The 14,979-nt window shown below is 43.8% G+C and overlaps 1 protein-coding gene across 3 annotated transcripts in view; it reads left to right on the top strand.

The window, feature by feature from the left end:
• rmdn3 (regulator of microtubule dynamics 3) overlaps positions 1-14,979 on the top strand; it is a 470,539-nt gene that overhangs the window by 439,945 nt on the left and 15,615 nt on the right. For all 3 annotated transcript variants that reach the window (XM_041214025.1, XM_041214026.1, XM_041214027.1), the window contains 2 exons: positions 8,503-8,601; positions 9,549-9,602. In XM_041214025.1, coding sequence (XP_041069959.1) covers positions 8,503-8,601; positions 9,549-9,602 — 153 coding nt within the window. The remainder of the gene's footprint in view (positions 1-8,502; positions 8,602-9,548; positions 9,603-14,979) is intronic.

Raw genomic sequence — 14,979 nt, 5'->3', positions numbered from 1 at the left:
CAGCTTCAACCTCCCATGTGGTGTTTTCACAGCCAGAATTCATTCATCATCATTAGAAGATGCAATCTTCAACCATACTGACAGTCTTGTCAGCAAAGCATGTTCTGCTACTTACTGCAGCATGGCCACTCCTCATTATTCTATGGAGTTGCTTGCTCGGTCCTCTAAACTGATTCTGAGCATCGACCTTGCACAGCACTTTCCAAAAGCATTCAGCCACCGTGTCTTTGTCAGAGTCCAGTTTTCAGTACAGTACAGTGGAACCTGTTATTTTCCTTCCAAGTGGTGCCCATAATTTGTCACAAATTACTAGTTAAACCAGTGGATTTCTTCAATGTTTCTTTTTAGCTCCTTCCCAAGTTCTGATGCCTCATTGACAATCACCATCTAGCAACATATGTGAAGATCTAACCAAGTGTCAGAAACTGCATGGGAGAAACTGTATTAATATATTAAAATGCAATACATGATGTACTTCTTTTCAGTGAAGTTTAGCAAAGATATGGTGGTAATACTTGCTGTTTAACCATTGTGTAGATTTTTTTTAGTACGTAAGATGGCAGAACACGTATTCATTATTTTACAGAAATGCTTTCTATGGTACAACTGACATTTGTAACTCTTCCAGAAATATGGTTTTAAAACTGCAAAGTGACTTATAGGTAACTTGAATGTGAGTAAAGAGAAGTAAATAGAAATAATTGGTGCTTTATTATACTGTTGTCTGTCACTGTGGTGGAGCTAATGTGAAACAGAAATACATTGTGATGGGCAAATTGTTCCACTTACTATTTAACCCTTGTGTGAATTTTTCTTTATTTATGTAGGGTAGCAGAAAACCTACTCAATATTTTACAGAAATGCTTTCAGTGGTACAACTGAGATTTCTAATTCTACTAGAAATGTGATTTTAAAGCTGTAGAGTGAGCCACTTTTACCCTGAGTGAAAAGAGGTTAATAGAAGAAATTAGTGTTTTATTATGCTGTCACCCTGTCACTGTGGTAGGACTGATGTGGACAGTGATGGGCAAATTGCACCAAAATTGCTCCAAATGTCTGGTGCAAGTTGACTTCCCGGCCTGAACTGTCCATTCGCAAACTCTGATGTAACACCACACTGCATCTCCTGGGAGATCCCTGCTAAAATCTTAAATCAAAGTGATGTGAGCCCTGATCAAGGGCACTTATTGAGCTGGAGCAGCCAATCCAGTGTGCTTGGACCAATCATGCTGCTTAATCTTGTTTTTTTAAAAAAAAAGGTTCACCACAAAGTAGCAGTCCATTTTGGAAAAAATGTTCAATTTTATTTCACTGTTGATTTTAGTTTCCTTGCATTATTCGCTGACTTTAAGTTATTATCCTGGTTCAGATTTCCCCATTTGGCATTCCCTGTCCTTCTGATTAGTGTTAATAGAATCCAAGCCAGTTACTGAATTCAAAACTAAGACACAGAACGTTTCTTTACTGTGAGTATTTGTTGATTTTGTTCAGTCACATAGTTCTCCTCACACCCAGTGTCCCAGTTTTTCCTATTTATTTGTGCTCAAAGTACTTAATTAAAGAATGACTTTCACCTGTGTACCCTAACAATATGATTAACAAACCATTAATACCCAGGAACACAAAAACAGGATCATTTAGCCCCGTAAGCCTATTCCACCACCATTCAATGAATGGCTGATCTGTGACCTAAATCTATATAGCCGCCTTTGCCCCATACCTCTTAATACTCTTGGATAGCAAAAGTCTATCAGTCTCAAATTTAACATCTGCAGTTGATCATAGATCAGTTGCCACTTGCAGAACAAATTTCTATAACTTTTTGTGTTCAGAATTCTTTTCTAATTTCACTCCTGATTTTTAGACTATGTTCCCTAGTCCTACAGACTCCCCAACTGGTGAAAATCATTTGTCTCTATCCACCTACTCTGTCTGTTCTCCTTAATATCATGAAAACTTCAATCAAGTCACTGCTTACCCTTCTAAATTCCAGGGATACAACTCTAGTTTGTGTGATCTTTCCTCGTAAATTAACCCTTAGAATCCAGGTATAATTCTGATAAATCTATGCTGCCCTCTCTCCAAAGCCAATATATGCCCAGAACTGTTACAGTTTTCCAGGTGTGATCTAACCAGGGCTTTATATAGCTGAAGCCTGACGTCTGTGCCCTTGTTTGCTACTCCCCTAGATATAAAGGCCATATGTTAACCCAAGGTGTTCAACCTTTTCTCAATCACTGGGCCGGTGACGCTTTGACTGGGGTGGAAAGGTGGTGGGTGCTGGTGACCGATGCAGGATGGTGAAAGACTGTTGGGGGGGTGCATTGGTGGTGCGAGAGTGGGAAGTGGGTTTCTGATCGGTCCATAATAGTGGGAGAGGTGGATTGCTGAAGAGGATGTATGAGTTGGGGGTAAAGGTGACTCTCCCTGCTCTCTTTCACTCTCTTTCTCTCCCTTGTGTGTCTCTCTCTCTCTCCCTCCCCCCCACCTCTCTCCCTCTCCATCCCTCTCTCACCCTCTTCATCTGTCCCTCTAACTCACCACTTTCTCCATGGTGATGGCTATTTTTTGAACCATGTCACTCCCAGTTCCCGATCCCTGCCCTGGTTAGAAAGTGCCCTAGTCTATCCTTTTTAGGTCCGATGTGGAAGGCATCACATTTGCCTACACTTATTGCCCATTCCTAATAGCCCTTGAGAAGATGGTGGTGAGTTGCCTTCTTGAAGCTCTCCAGTCCATGTGGTGTAGGTACACCCACAGTGCTGTTAGGGAAAGGAGTTCCAGGATTTTGACCCAGCGACAGTGAAGGAACGGCGATATATTTTCAAGTCAGGATGGTGAGTGACTTGAAGGGGAACTTCCAGATGTTGGTGTTCCCATCTATCTGCTGCCCTTGCCCTTCTGGATGGTAGCGGTTGTGGGTTTGGAAAGTGCTGCTGAAGGAGCCTTGGTAAATTCCTGCAATGCATCTTGTAGACGGTGCACACTGCTGCTACTGTGCCTCGGTGGTGGAAGGAGTGAATGTTTGTGGATGTGGTGCCAATCAAGTGGGCTGCTTTATCCTGAGTGGTTCAAGCTTCTTGGGTGTTGTGGGAGCTGCACTTATCCAGGCAAGTGGGGAGTATTCCATCACACTCCTGACTTGTGCCTTGTAGGTGTTGGACAGGCATTGGGGAGTCAGGAAGTGGGTTACTCGTCGCACAATTCCTAGCCTCTGACCTGCTCTTGTAACCACAGTATTTACATGGCTAGTATAGTTCAGTTTCAGGTCAATGGTAACCCCCAGGATGTTGATAGTGGGTGATTCAGTGATGGTAATGCCATTGAACATCAAGGGGCAATGGTTGGATTCTCTCTTGTTGGAGATGGTCATTGCTTGACATTTGTGTGGCGTGAATGTTACTTGCCACTTGTCAGCCCAAGCCTGGATATTGTCTAGGTCTTGCTACACTTAGACACGGACTACTTCAATATCTGAGGAGTCGCGAATGGTGCTGAACATCGTGCAATCATCTGCAAACATTTCCACTTCTAACTTTTTGATGGAAGGAAGGCCATTGGTGAAGCAGCTGAAGATGGCAGGGCCACAAACACTACCCTGAGGAACTCTAGTGGTGATGTCCTGGAGCTGAGATGGCTGACCTCCAGCAACCACTATCATCTTTTGTGTTAGATATGACTCCAACCAGCAGAGAATTTTCCCCCTGATTTCCATTGGCTCCAGTTTTGCCAGGGCTCATTGATGCCACACTCTGTCAAATGTGGCCTTGATGTCAAGGGCAGTCACTCTCACCTCACCTTGGGAGTTCAGCTCTTTCGTTCATGTTTGAACCAGGGCTGTAATGAGGTCAGGAGCTGAATGGCCCTGGTGAAACCCAAACTGGGCGTCAGTGGGCAGGTTATTGCTAAGCAAGTGCCGCTTGATAGCACTGTTGATGACCCCTTCCATTCCTTTACTGGTGATGGAGAGTAGGCTGATGGGATTGGATTTGTCCTGCTTTTTGTGTACAAGACATACCTAGGCAATTTTCGACATAGCTGGGTAGATGCCAATGTTGTAGCTGTACTGAAACAGCTTGGCTAGGGGCGCGGCAAGTTCTGGAGCACATGTCTTCAGTACTATTGCCAGGATATTGTCAGGGCCCATAGCCTTTGCAGTATCCAGTGCCTTCAGCTGTTTCTTGGTATCACATGGAGTGAATTGAATTGGCTGAAGGCTGCCATGTGCAATGCTGGGGACCTCCGGAGGAGGCTGAGATGGATCATCCACTCGGCATTTTTGGCTGAAAATTGTAGTAAGTGCTTCACCCTTATCTTTTGCACTGATGGGCTGGGCTCCGCCATCATTGAGGATGGGGATATTTGTGGGGTCTCCGCCACCAGTGAGGATCTATCAAAATCTCTTTGCAATTTTATGCTTCCATCTACACTACTTAAAGTGCAACCTATCTTTGGGTCATCAGCAAATTTGGATATGTGGCTTTCTATTCTAGCATCTATATCAAACTGATGGACTTAACCTGCACCTCAATCCCCACCCTTGTTTCCATTCTTCTCTTTGGGGAATTGCTTCATTTTTACTTGTCCTCTCCCTTTGATAGCCAACTGAGAGAGCAAACTCACAATGTTATTCTCCATTATGTAAGTAGATTAACAAATTGTCCTTTGATCTGGGATTCAGTCCAACCCAAGCTGATGGAATGAATGTCTCTCTGCTGACTAAATTGATTTTAAGTGAGAAGTGAGTTTAGAGTGTTCTCTTGATGCCTGGTGATCTTAACACCATAGGATAACACTGCTCACAAATTGGTAGTCTCTGAAAGGTGATATGGCTGGTGCACTAGATTGGAAAATAAAGTTACATTGATGCAATAGAGAGTGCCCTTCAGCTGTGGCAGTCTGAACTGACAGTATATAGTGTACATGGCCCTTCAGGAACTACTATTCTCCAGGCAATGTGTGATAACAGCCATGCACAGCGTGCGTCTCCTAGCAGTTAAAATGTTACCATGTGGACAGAGTGGGATAACTGTGCCAGCATATTTTAATTTACTCCAGGTCCACTTAAAAAGTGTCCAGGAGGTCAAAATGGAAACCTCAGGCACAGTTTAAATTTGGTTTGACATTGCATTGTAGTTGCACGCCATGAGTCTATCCCTCCAGGAAGCCTTGTGAGACTTAGCAGTGAAATTGTGTTGATTCTAGATTCGAGTTTCATCGTAATGTTGGTGAGAAATGTTGCTAAGTGGAAACACCTGTTTCATTATATTCAAGTGTTCAATAGATGCAACACTTGTATCCAGCCTGCTTGTCAAAAACAAAAGGATCTGTTGTAACATGGTGAACATAAGAAATCGGAACATGAGTAGACCATTCGGCCCCTCAAGCGTGCTCTGCCATTCAATAAGATCATGGCTGATGATCTTGTGTTTCGATTTCCACATTCCCATCTAACCCTGATAACCTTTGATTCCCTTGCCTAACAAGAATCTATCTACCTCTGCCTTAAAAATATTCGATGACCCTGTCTCCACTGCATTCTGAGGAAGAGAGTTCCAAACTCACACAACCCTCAGAGAAAATATTTCTCCTCATCTCTGTCCCAAAAGGGCAACCCTTAATTTTAAAACCATGCCCCCTCGTTCTCACGAGGGACTCACCCACATCCTTTCAATGTCCACCTTGTCAAGGCCATTCAGGATCTTCAATCAAATCACCTCTCACTCCTCTAAACTCCAGTGGAAACAAGTCTTGTCTGTCCAACCTTTCCTCTTAAGACAACCCGCTCATTCCAGGTATCAATCTAGTAAACCTCCTCTGAACCACCTCCAATGCATTTATATCCTTCCTTAAATAAGGAGACCAAAACTGCACACAGTATTCGAGGTGCAGTCTCACCAATTCCCTGTATAACTGAAGCATAACATCCTTCCTTTTATGTTCAATCCCTCTCATAATAAAGGATTGCATTCCATTAGCCTTCTTAATTACTTGCTGTATCTGTATACCAACTTTTTGTGACTCATGTACTAGAATACCTAGATCCTTCAGCACCTTCAACAACTTCATATTTTCCCACATTAAGCTCCATTTGCCAGATCTTTGCCCATCACTCAACTTATCTATATCCATCTACAACCTCCTCATGTCCTCTTCACAGCACACTTTCCTACCTATCTTTCTATCATCTGCAAATTTAGCTACCATGTCTTCACTCCCCTCATTGAGGTTATTGATGTAAATTGTAAAAAGCTGAGGCCCCAGTACAGACCCCTGTGGGACTCCTCTCGTCACATCCTGCCAATCCAAAAAAGATCTATTTATGTATACTCTCTGCTTTCTGTCAGCCAGTCAATTTTCTATCCATGCTAATATGTTACACCCTACACCATGCGCTTTTATTTTCTGTGATAACCTTTGATGTGGCACCTTATCAAATGTCTTCTGGAAATCCAAGTACAGTATGTCTACAGGCTCCCCTTTATCCACAGCACTTGTTGCTCCTTCCAAAAACTCCAATAAATTGGTTAAACATGATTTTCCTTTCAGAAAACCATGCTGACTCTTCCCAATTGTCTTGAGCTCTTCTAAGTGCCCAGCTCCTTAATGATTGATTCTAACACCTTCCCCACGACAGACATCAAGCTAGCTGGCCTATAGCTTCCTGTTTTCTGCCTCCTTCCCTTCTTGAATAGAGAGGTTATATTTGCTACTTTCCAAACTGATGGAGCCTTTCCAGAATCTAGCGAATTTTGGAAAATTAACACTGGGGTGAGGCTATGATCACAAATGTTGATATTTTCACTGTCATTACAACGCAAAATCTGGGCCATTGTTAGACTCCAGTTTTCCCATCTAAAATAATCTGATTTCAAATGTTTTGTTTTTCAATGACTTTTGTTTATCGAGTACTTTATACAGTAGTTTTTTGTTGCAGTGAAATTGACAAACACCTCGGAGACTTCAGGTACGGTTTTCGATCGTTTATTGTACAAGCATACGCAGGGAGAGCCATCTTGGGCAGTCCAAAGTGAACTCTGCCATTCAACCAATTACATCAGTTTATATACCTTTTGCTTCTTACAATTTCGAAGCTGTCTTGCATGTGTAGGCTCACAAATTTAACAGAGAACTGATTGCATTAGCAAAGAACTGATGCATTAACGAAGAATTGATTGCCTTAATGAAGAACTGATTGCATTATGCTGTAGGCTCACAGCACTTCACAAACAGTTCACTCATTGTCTGTTACCTGTTACCTTGTTCCTAAGCAGTTATTGCATCAGCTTAATCTTATCGTATGTTCTCCACCCAGATGTATCCTATCACTGGATAATTGACATGCTAAACTTCACTAATTTTTATATTAATTTCTATTTTAAACCTTTGACCCGAACTTGCTTACCAATAAATTTCCCCTAATGATTTTCAACGGGCTTGAAGTAGTTCACCCTCACCCCAGTCTTGGTTGGGCTGAGCTCAAAGGAGAATTAGCCAGATGAAATATTATATTTTTTGAAAGTTAAGAAATATAACAAGTCTAAACTTAAGCTTGTTAGTAACAAGAAACTGGCATTATAACCTATGATTTCCGCGTGCACAAAGTATGAACAATGGTTTTTCTTCCTTTGCTGCATGTAATCACTATAATAAAACATTTATATAGCACCTTGTAATATTCCAAGAAACTTTGCACAAGCATTCCAAAGCAGATTTGACATCAAGCCACATGAGGAAACATTAGGAAAGATGGCTAAGAGCTTGGTAAAAGAGGTAAGTTTTAAGGAGCATCTTAAAAGAGGAAAGAGTGGTGGAGAAGCTGAGAGGTTTAAGAAGGAAATTCCAGAGTTTAAAGCCTAGGCAGCTGAAGGTAGAGCCACCAATGATAGAACATTAGAGATTGGGGACGCACAAGAGACCAGCACTAGAGAAGCACAGGGATCTTGGAAGGTTGTAGGGATGGAGGAGACGACAGAGGCAGGGATGGGCAAGGTATGGAGGGATTTCAAAGCAAGGATGAGAATTCTAAAATAGAAACAGTGCCAGGCCAGGAGCCAAGGTAGGTCGATATGATATTAATTTGCATATTAAATAATATGCAAAAGTTTATGAATTAGGTAATAATCAGAGCACACGACAAAATATAAAGACTTTGCATAAAAATTTTCTCTTAAAGCTTCCTTAGCCCATTCCATTTTAGCTATGTAGCCTTAAGCACCTTTGGCTTTTGTACTGCAGAGTGAGAAATATACAGCCTACCCGTTACCTTGGAGTCATGAACTGGAGTTTCAAGACCCACATACATATGAAAAGGTTATATTTAATTCACAGCAATATTATTTCTTGCATCCATTCCATCATGTTTTTGAAAGAATTTCCATTTCAGCAGTTCAGTTTTGTATTCGTTATATCACAGATTCCTTTGTAAAATAGGTGGTGTTTATGTCACACATGTATATCACTTTACATAATTCTTCAAAGTACTTTAATTTTCTTTTGCAGGTAGCACAATTAGGTTGGATCGAAAGAAAGGCAGCCTCAACTTTCTATGGAACACCTCCAAGTTCCACCATTGATGAGGCTCTGAAAAACTTCTTAAGGGTGAGGTCTGGTTTGAACTGGTTAAGTGTCAAAGTTTCTATATTGTATCTTTGATAATGTGCAGGTACTAATACTGGAAAAGAAACTGTTGATGATTATAAGTATCTAAAAATTATAAATGCCTGAGCCAAAAAAACCATAGGGCATTATTGTCCATTCAAGATAATTTCTGTAACCTTTGGAAATGGCCATTTTGGGACTGTAGATTGCGGGCTTTTGACCCGAACAAGCCCGCACCCTTAAAAGGCAATCCTGAAGATTGGAAACCACGAGAATGAGTTCGGGATTCCCAGAATCAGGAATTCTCAGCCGCCATTTTTAAAGGGCTCCCAAGTCATCCTACCTTGGTGAAAATCTAGGCCCAAGTGAGTGGGCCAACAATGGTCGATGGAGTTTAATGTGGACAAAAATGAGGTCATCCACTTTAGACCTAAGAAAGATGAACTGGATAATTTTCTAAATGGTCAAATACTAGGAACAGGAGAGGAGTGACGACATTTAGGAATCCAAATACATAAATAATTTCATACAGTGAAAAAGGTCAGTGAAATGTTAGCCTTTATCTTAAGGAGACTGGAGTACACAAGGATGTTAAATCCATCCCAGACTAACCAGATAAATGTTTAATTTCCCCATAGCCTGCAAGTGTCCTAAACAGAATTGTGTTTGGGAAGTGTCCTAGTGGGCATGGCTCTGTAATACAAAACTGACCTAATTCAGAGGCCAAAGAGGAAATTAAAAACATTGGTCCATTAGTGCTCTTCTATGATTGTGGTTAAAGTTCATTGTTTCAGTATCATCCACACCTTACACAATTCTTGTGTCAATGTTCATACAAGATGCGAATAATGACATTGCCGTTAACAAAAACATTTATAGTCACAACCCATATCAGATCAGTTACTGTAAGTAAACACAGGATGTTGTATTTACTATCTAATTTACAGGCAGAAGAATTGAGACCAGGATACTCCAAAGACAACTCCGTCTACATTGCAAAGGTACTTTGGCCGCCAATGTTCTGGGTAGTTCCCAGTTAGGTAACCCAAGGAGCTTTGGGGTGCCAGGTGGTAAAAGCCTAAACTTGTCGCATTCTCTTGTAAAGTTGAGCAGATATAAATGCGTTCTAAGTAAAGGAGATAAAAGTACATAATTGACTGTTATCAAGAGTCCACACAGTATTAGCGATGATGATAATTTTCTGGTCCTATCCTGTTTACAGTGGTAGTTTCCAATAATGTGTTGGTTGTCTTTAGAGTTTTTATGGAACGTATATACTATGTCTTCTCTGTTTCATCAGATTACATCCATAGGAAAAGCGGTAAATTAAGCATGTCTTCCTTACCTTCGTCCTTCAAGCACACATCCTGTTTAATTTTACGGGAGTGATATTAGCAGAAATGTCTGCATGAGGTCGTCCTATCTTCCCCTTTCCATTCACTTCCTAAGTTTCCATGGTGGCTTTTTTCTCCTGTAGAAGCTATAAATGTCCCTGAGCTCTCTCATTTCTGTACCACATTAATGTCAAAAGCGTCTTCAGTCCTTCCACGCTGGAGACTGTTACAATCCTGTTAGGGACTGTTAACAATCTGAGAGAAATCTGAACACCACGTAATTAACTGACAGAACTCGACCCGACCCCAACTTAAAATATCGTCAAATGACGTTGGATGTGCTTCCCGACATCATCATGCACACGCTCAATTTCGCGGTTGGCAGGTGTGTGCACAAATCGATCTGTTCCTGCTGGTATTTAAAGGGCCAATTAAGGCCATTAACAACGCAATATAAAGTGATTTTACGCTGCTGTGCAATTTTTAGCTCGTCACATGGGCAAAAGGGGCGGATAGAAATCACATTTTAATCATTTCCTCATCCATGTGTGGGATAAAAGGCCCCTGGAGCAGCAACACTTTCTCTGTCATTGCCAGTTCTTTGCTGTGTGAGTACAGAGTTGTCCCAGAGTTCCTTTGCATCTTGTTTGATTGTCAAGCCTGCCACCTGTCTTTCAGCATCTCAGGTTCTCATCTTCCCTGGAGGGTTCCCTGAGTATTGTAGCTCAGTGCTCCTTCATTTTCAAGGCACTGCTCCTCTGCATTCCATCTAATGGGGATAGTGTATTCCACCGGTGGAACTTCCTCTGAAGAGGAAGAGAGGGGCAGGAGGGAGAAGAGGCCAGGTGAGCGTGGGCAGCATCCCAGGGACAGACCTTTAAGAGGAGAGGCACGCGCTCAGTTGGTGCAAGGCCAGTGGGGAGACCAAAGTAGGAGGGCACGCCCAAAACACCACAACCCAGTGGCTTGAATGTTCAGGCAGTGCTCCAGCCACCTCCAGATGTCCAAGGCCCAGTGCCACTGGAGGCTCCACCTTTCTACGGACACAGTGACAGCAGTGTGTCACATGAGAGGTCCGGATATCGCCTCCAACTTCGTGGTCGGATAACCCATGCTGTTGGCTTTGAAGGTCAGAGTGGCCTTCAACTTTTATGCCTCCTGTTCTTTTCGGGGCTCAGTGGGGGATCTATACTCTGTTTCTCAATCAGCTGCACACAGTTGCGTCAAGCTCGTGACTGATGCTGTCTTTAGACACGTCCGAATGTACATCTACTTCCGGACAAACGAGGCGAGCTAGGCAGAGAGAGAGTGCGAGGCTTCACTGTGATGGCTGGGTTCCCCCGCCTCCAGGAAGTAATAGATTGTACTCATGTGGACATCAAGGCACCAGCGGGTGAGCTGGGAGCTTTTGTAAACTGAAAGAGGTTCCACTCAATGAATGTTCAGATCGTCTGTGACCACAGGACACAGATTCTCAAAGTTTGTGCCTGTTATAAACATGCAAGAATAATGCCAGCAACTACAGACCAATCAGTTTGACTTCAGTGGTCGGGAAACTTCTGGAAACTATAGTTTGGGACAAAATTAATAGTCACTTAGACAGGCATGGGATAATTAAGGAAAACCAGCATGGATTCATTAAGGGAAAATCATGTTTAACTAACTTACTGGAGTTTCTTGAGGTGGTAACAGTGAAGGTTGTTAAGGGCAATGCTGTTGATGTGGTGCATATGGATTTTCAAAAGACATTTGACACAGTGTCACACAACAGACTTGTGAGCAAAATTCTACCTCATGGAATAAAAGGGAAAATAGGCACTTGGATAAGAAATTGGCTGAGTGACAGGAAACAGAGAGTAGTGATAAATTATTGATTTTCAGATTGGTGAAAGATCTGTAGTGGAGCTCCCCAGGGGTCAGTGTTGGGACCCTTGCTCTTCTTGATACATATTAATGACCGAGACTGTGGTGTGCAGGGCATGATTTCAAAATTTGCAGGTGATACAAAGATTGGAAGCGCTGTCAACTGTGATGAGGATAGTCTTGAACTTCAAAAGGACACAGACATGTTGGTGGATTGGGCAGACAAATGGCAGATGAAGTTCAATGCAGAGAAGTGTGAGGTGATTCATTTTGGCAGGAAGAATATGGAGAGTCAGTATAAAATAAAGGGAGAAACTCTAGAAGAGTTGCATATGTACATAAGTCATTGAAGAAGGCAGGGCATGTTGAGAGAGCAGTTAATAAAGCATATGGTATCCTAGGTTTTATTAATAGGGGCATTGAGTACAAGAGTAGGGAGATCATGTTGAACTTGTATAAGACACGAGTTAGACCTCATCTGGAGTACTGTGTCCAGTTCTGGGCACCATGCTTGAGGAAGGATGTGAAGGCATTGGAAAGAGTACAGAGGAGATTCACAAGAATGATTCCAGGGAAAAACAACTGTAGCCGTAAGGATAGATTGGAGAGGTTGGGACTGCTTTCCTTGGAGAAAAGAAGGCTGAGAGGAGACTTGATAGAGGTATTCAAGATCCTGAGGGGTATGGATAGGGTAAAATGAGAAACTGTTCCCTCAAGAGTACTAGAGGACACAGATTCAAAATATTGGGCCAAGGGAGTAGAAGTAATGCGAGGAATTTTTTTTTCATCCAGAGGATGGTTGGAGTCTGGAATAAGCTTCCTGAAAGGGTGGTGGAGGCAGGTTCGATCGAGGTATTCAAAAGGGAATTGGACTGCTATCTGAAAAGAAAGAATGTGCAAGGTTAGGTAGATAAGGCAGGGGAATGGGATTAGGTAGATTGCTCTTTCAGCGAGCCCGTGCAGACTTGATGGGCTAAATGGTTGTCTCCTGCACTGTAAGGATTCTATGATCCTGTCATTCTGTTACCCTGGGAGCTCACATGATGCTTACATCTTGCGGCACTCACAGATACCAAAACTGTTCATGCCTCCTATACATGTGGATGGATGGCTCCTGGGTGACAAAGGCTATCCTTTGAAGAGGTGGCTGATGACCCTACTCTGGCACCCAAGAACTGAGGCCGAGGAGAGATACAACAGGAGTCGTGCCTCCACAAGGGCGGTGGTAGAGAAGACCATCGGGCTGCTGAAGATGCTGTTCAGGTGCCTGGACCAATTGGGGGAAGCATTGCAGTGTGCTCCCTCATTGTCGTCACATGCTGCACAACCTGGCTCTGTCAAGGGGGTACCCACTGCTGAGGAAAGTGAGGCAGCTCCACTGGCCAGGGAGGATGATTCAAGTGATGGATCAGAGGAAGAGCCTGGGGAGATTCAAGTTGAGGACCTCGAGGCAGAGGGCAAGCACCTTCATGGAGGCAGGGACACCAGGGATGCTTTGATCCAGCGAAACTTCAGCTAGGCATCCAAGGCATCAATGCCTCATCAAGCCAATGGCACTGTCTCCTTTGCTAACAATCAATAAATGAGAACCCAACCCAGTATGCCAGCACTACACAACGCCATACATTTACAAGTCTGTGCTGCATTTGGCATCTATTCAAACCATTCAGCTAACTCAGCCCATTTAAGTCAAATAAATGTTTATGTTACTTCACATAAACATACAAAGAACAAACAAAGTGTCAGTCCCTAACACAAACATCAAAATAATTAACACAAATAAAGTCACCCATGACACGCCCCTGTTGTGCTCAAGGTGCCTTCAACTTATGTCTGTGGGTGCTTTGTCTTGGTGCCCCACCCCTCACTGTCAGTGGCATTGGAGGCAGCCTGATTGCTGTCCTGGCCCTGATGACCATTGCGTTCCTCTGCCTGGGCACTCCTCAGTCATTGCAGCAATATCAGATGCCGAGGCCACTGGCAGAGGGGAAGAGGCGCTGGTGCCCTCATTTGGAGTGCGACAGGAGCCCACAGAGATGACAGGCAGCTCATCCGCCAGCGTGAGGTGTTTTTGCACCTCCCTGCTCACCATTGAAGGACAGACGCCCAGCAGAGACTAAGTGCCTCATCCATCACTCACACAGTGATCTCTGGAGGTCATTGCTTGTGTGAGGGTTTGCAGGTCCGAGTACAACCCCAGGAGCCTCTGAGCCTGCTCCTGAAGCTGCCTTTGCATGAGAGTCACCACTTGGTTTTAAGGGTCAACGCAGAACCCATGCTCTGCATGGACTACCCCATGACAGAGACCAGGGTACGTCATGGATCTCCTCACGCTTCCCGCTGGACATCGAGCATCTGCCACCTGATGGATGACTCCAGAGGCTCAATTTCTGCCTCGGACACAGCAATGTCCTGGTTTCTCCCTCTGCTCCCACTGTCAGCTCCCTGGGATTTCTCTGCCTCTGCCAGCTCTTCATGCGAATGTGATGTGCCCTCACCACTGTGCATTACCTGTGGAGCCAAAGAACTAACGCCCACCGATGTGAGAGTATCTGCGCCGGTGTCTGGTTCAGAGAGACGGTGTGATGCTGGTGCAGGTGTAATGTCTTCCTCAGAGCTCAATGGGGGGTCCTCAGGATCGCCAGCAGCCCCTGCAGATGGCACATGTGTGAATGGAAGGCAAAAGTTCAGTATGTTCAATCATCATTGTCACTATGCATGCTAGGCGGGCTGAGGAGACAGTGGAGAGCTGCTGTATGATGCCATCTGCATTGGAACTTCAGTGGACTCTCTGGCCACAGCAGTTCAGTTTCTGATGAGAAGAGCCCGTTATGTTTCTAGTGTCCACCACACAAACATCTGTCACCTGCACTCTTACCTTCATCCAAGACCCCTGCCTCACCATCTCCAGAGGAGTGGGCTGGCCGGTGGCATTCCATCTCCAGTGCATCGCGAGGATACACAGATTTGGCACTCCCCCACCTGTTCTGCGGCGCTCTGTAGTGTTATGACTGCTCTTCTCCTGACCGGGAAAAATAGAAAGCCTCATTATTGCTCCATCTCCCGGAAGGTCCTTTCCTGGTTCCACTCCCTGCACCGCCCACCCACTTGGGTATTAGGCGGGCCATGTCATTGTGGCACACCTCACCCTGCAATACATTGAGGCCAGTCACGCTGACAT

The sequence above is a fragment of the Carcharodon carcharias genome, chromosome 20 (genome assembly GCF_017639515.1).
Source record: "Carcharodon carcharias isolate sCarCar2 chromosome 20, sCarCar2.pri, whole genome shotgun sequence".
Taxonomy (NCBI): Eukaryota; Metazoa; Chordata; class Chondrichthyes; order Lamniformes; family Lamnidae; genus Carcharodon; species Carcharodon carcharias.
The sequence above is the reverse complement of the archived record's forward strand: the minus strand, read 5'-3'. Positions and strand labels throughout refer to the sequence as shown.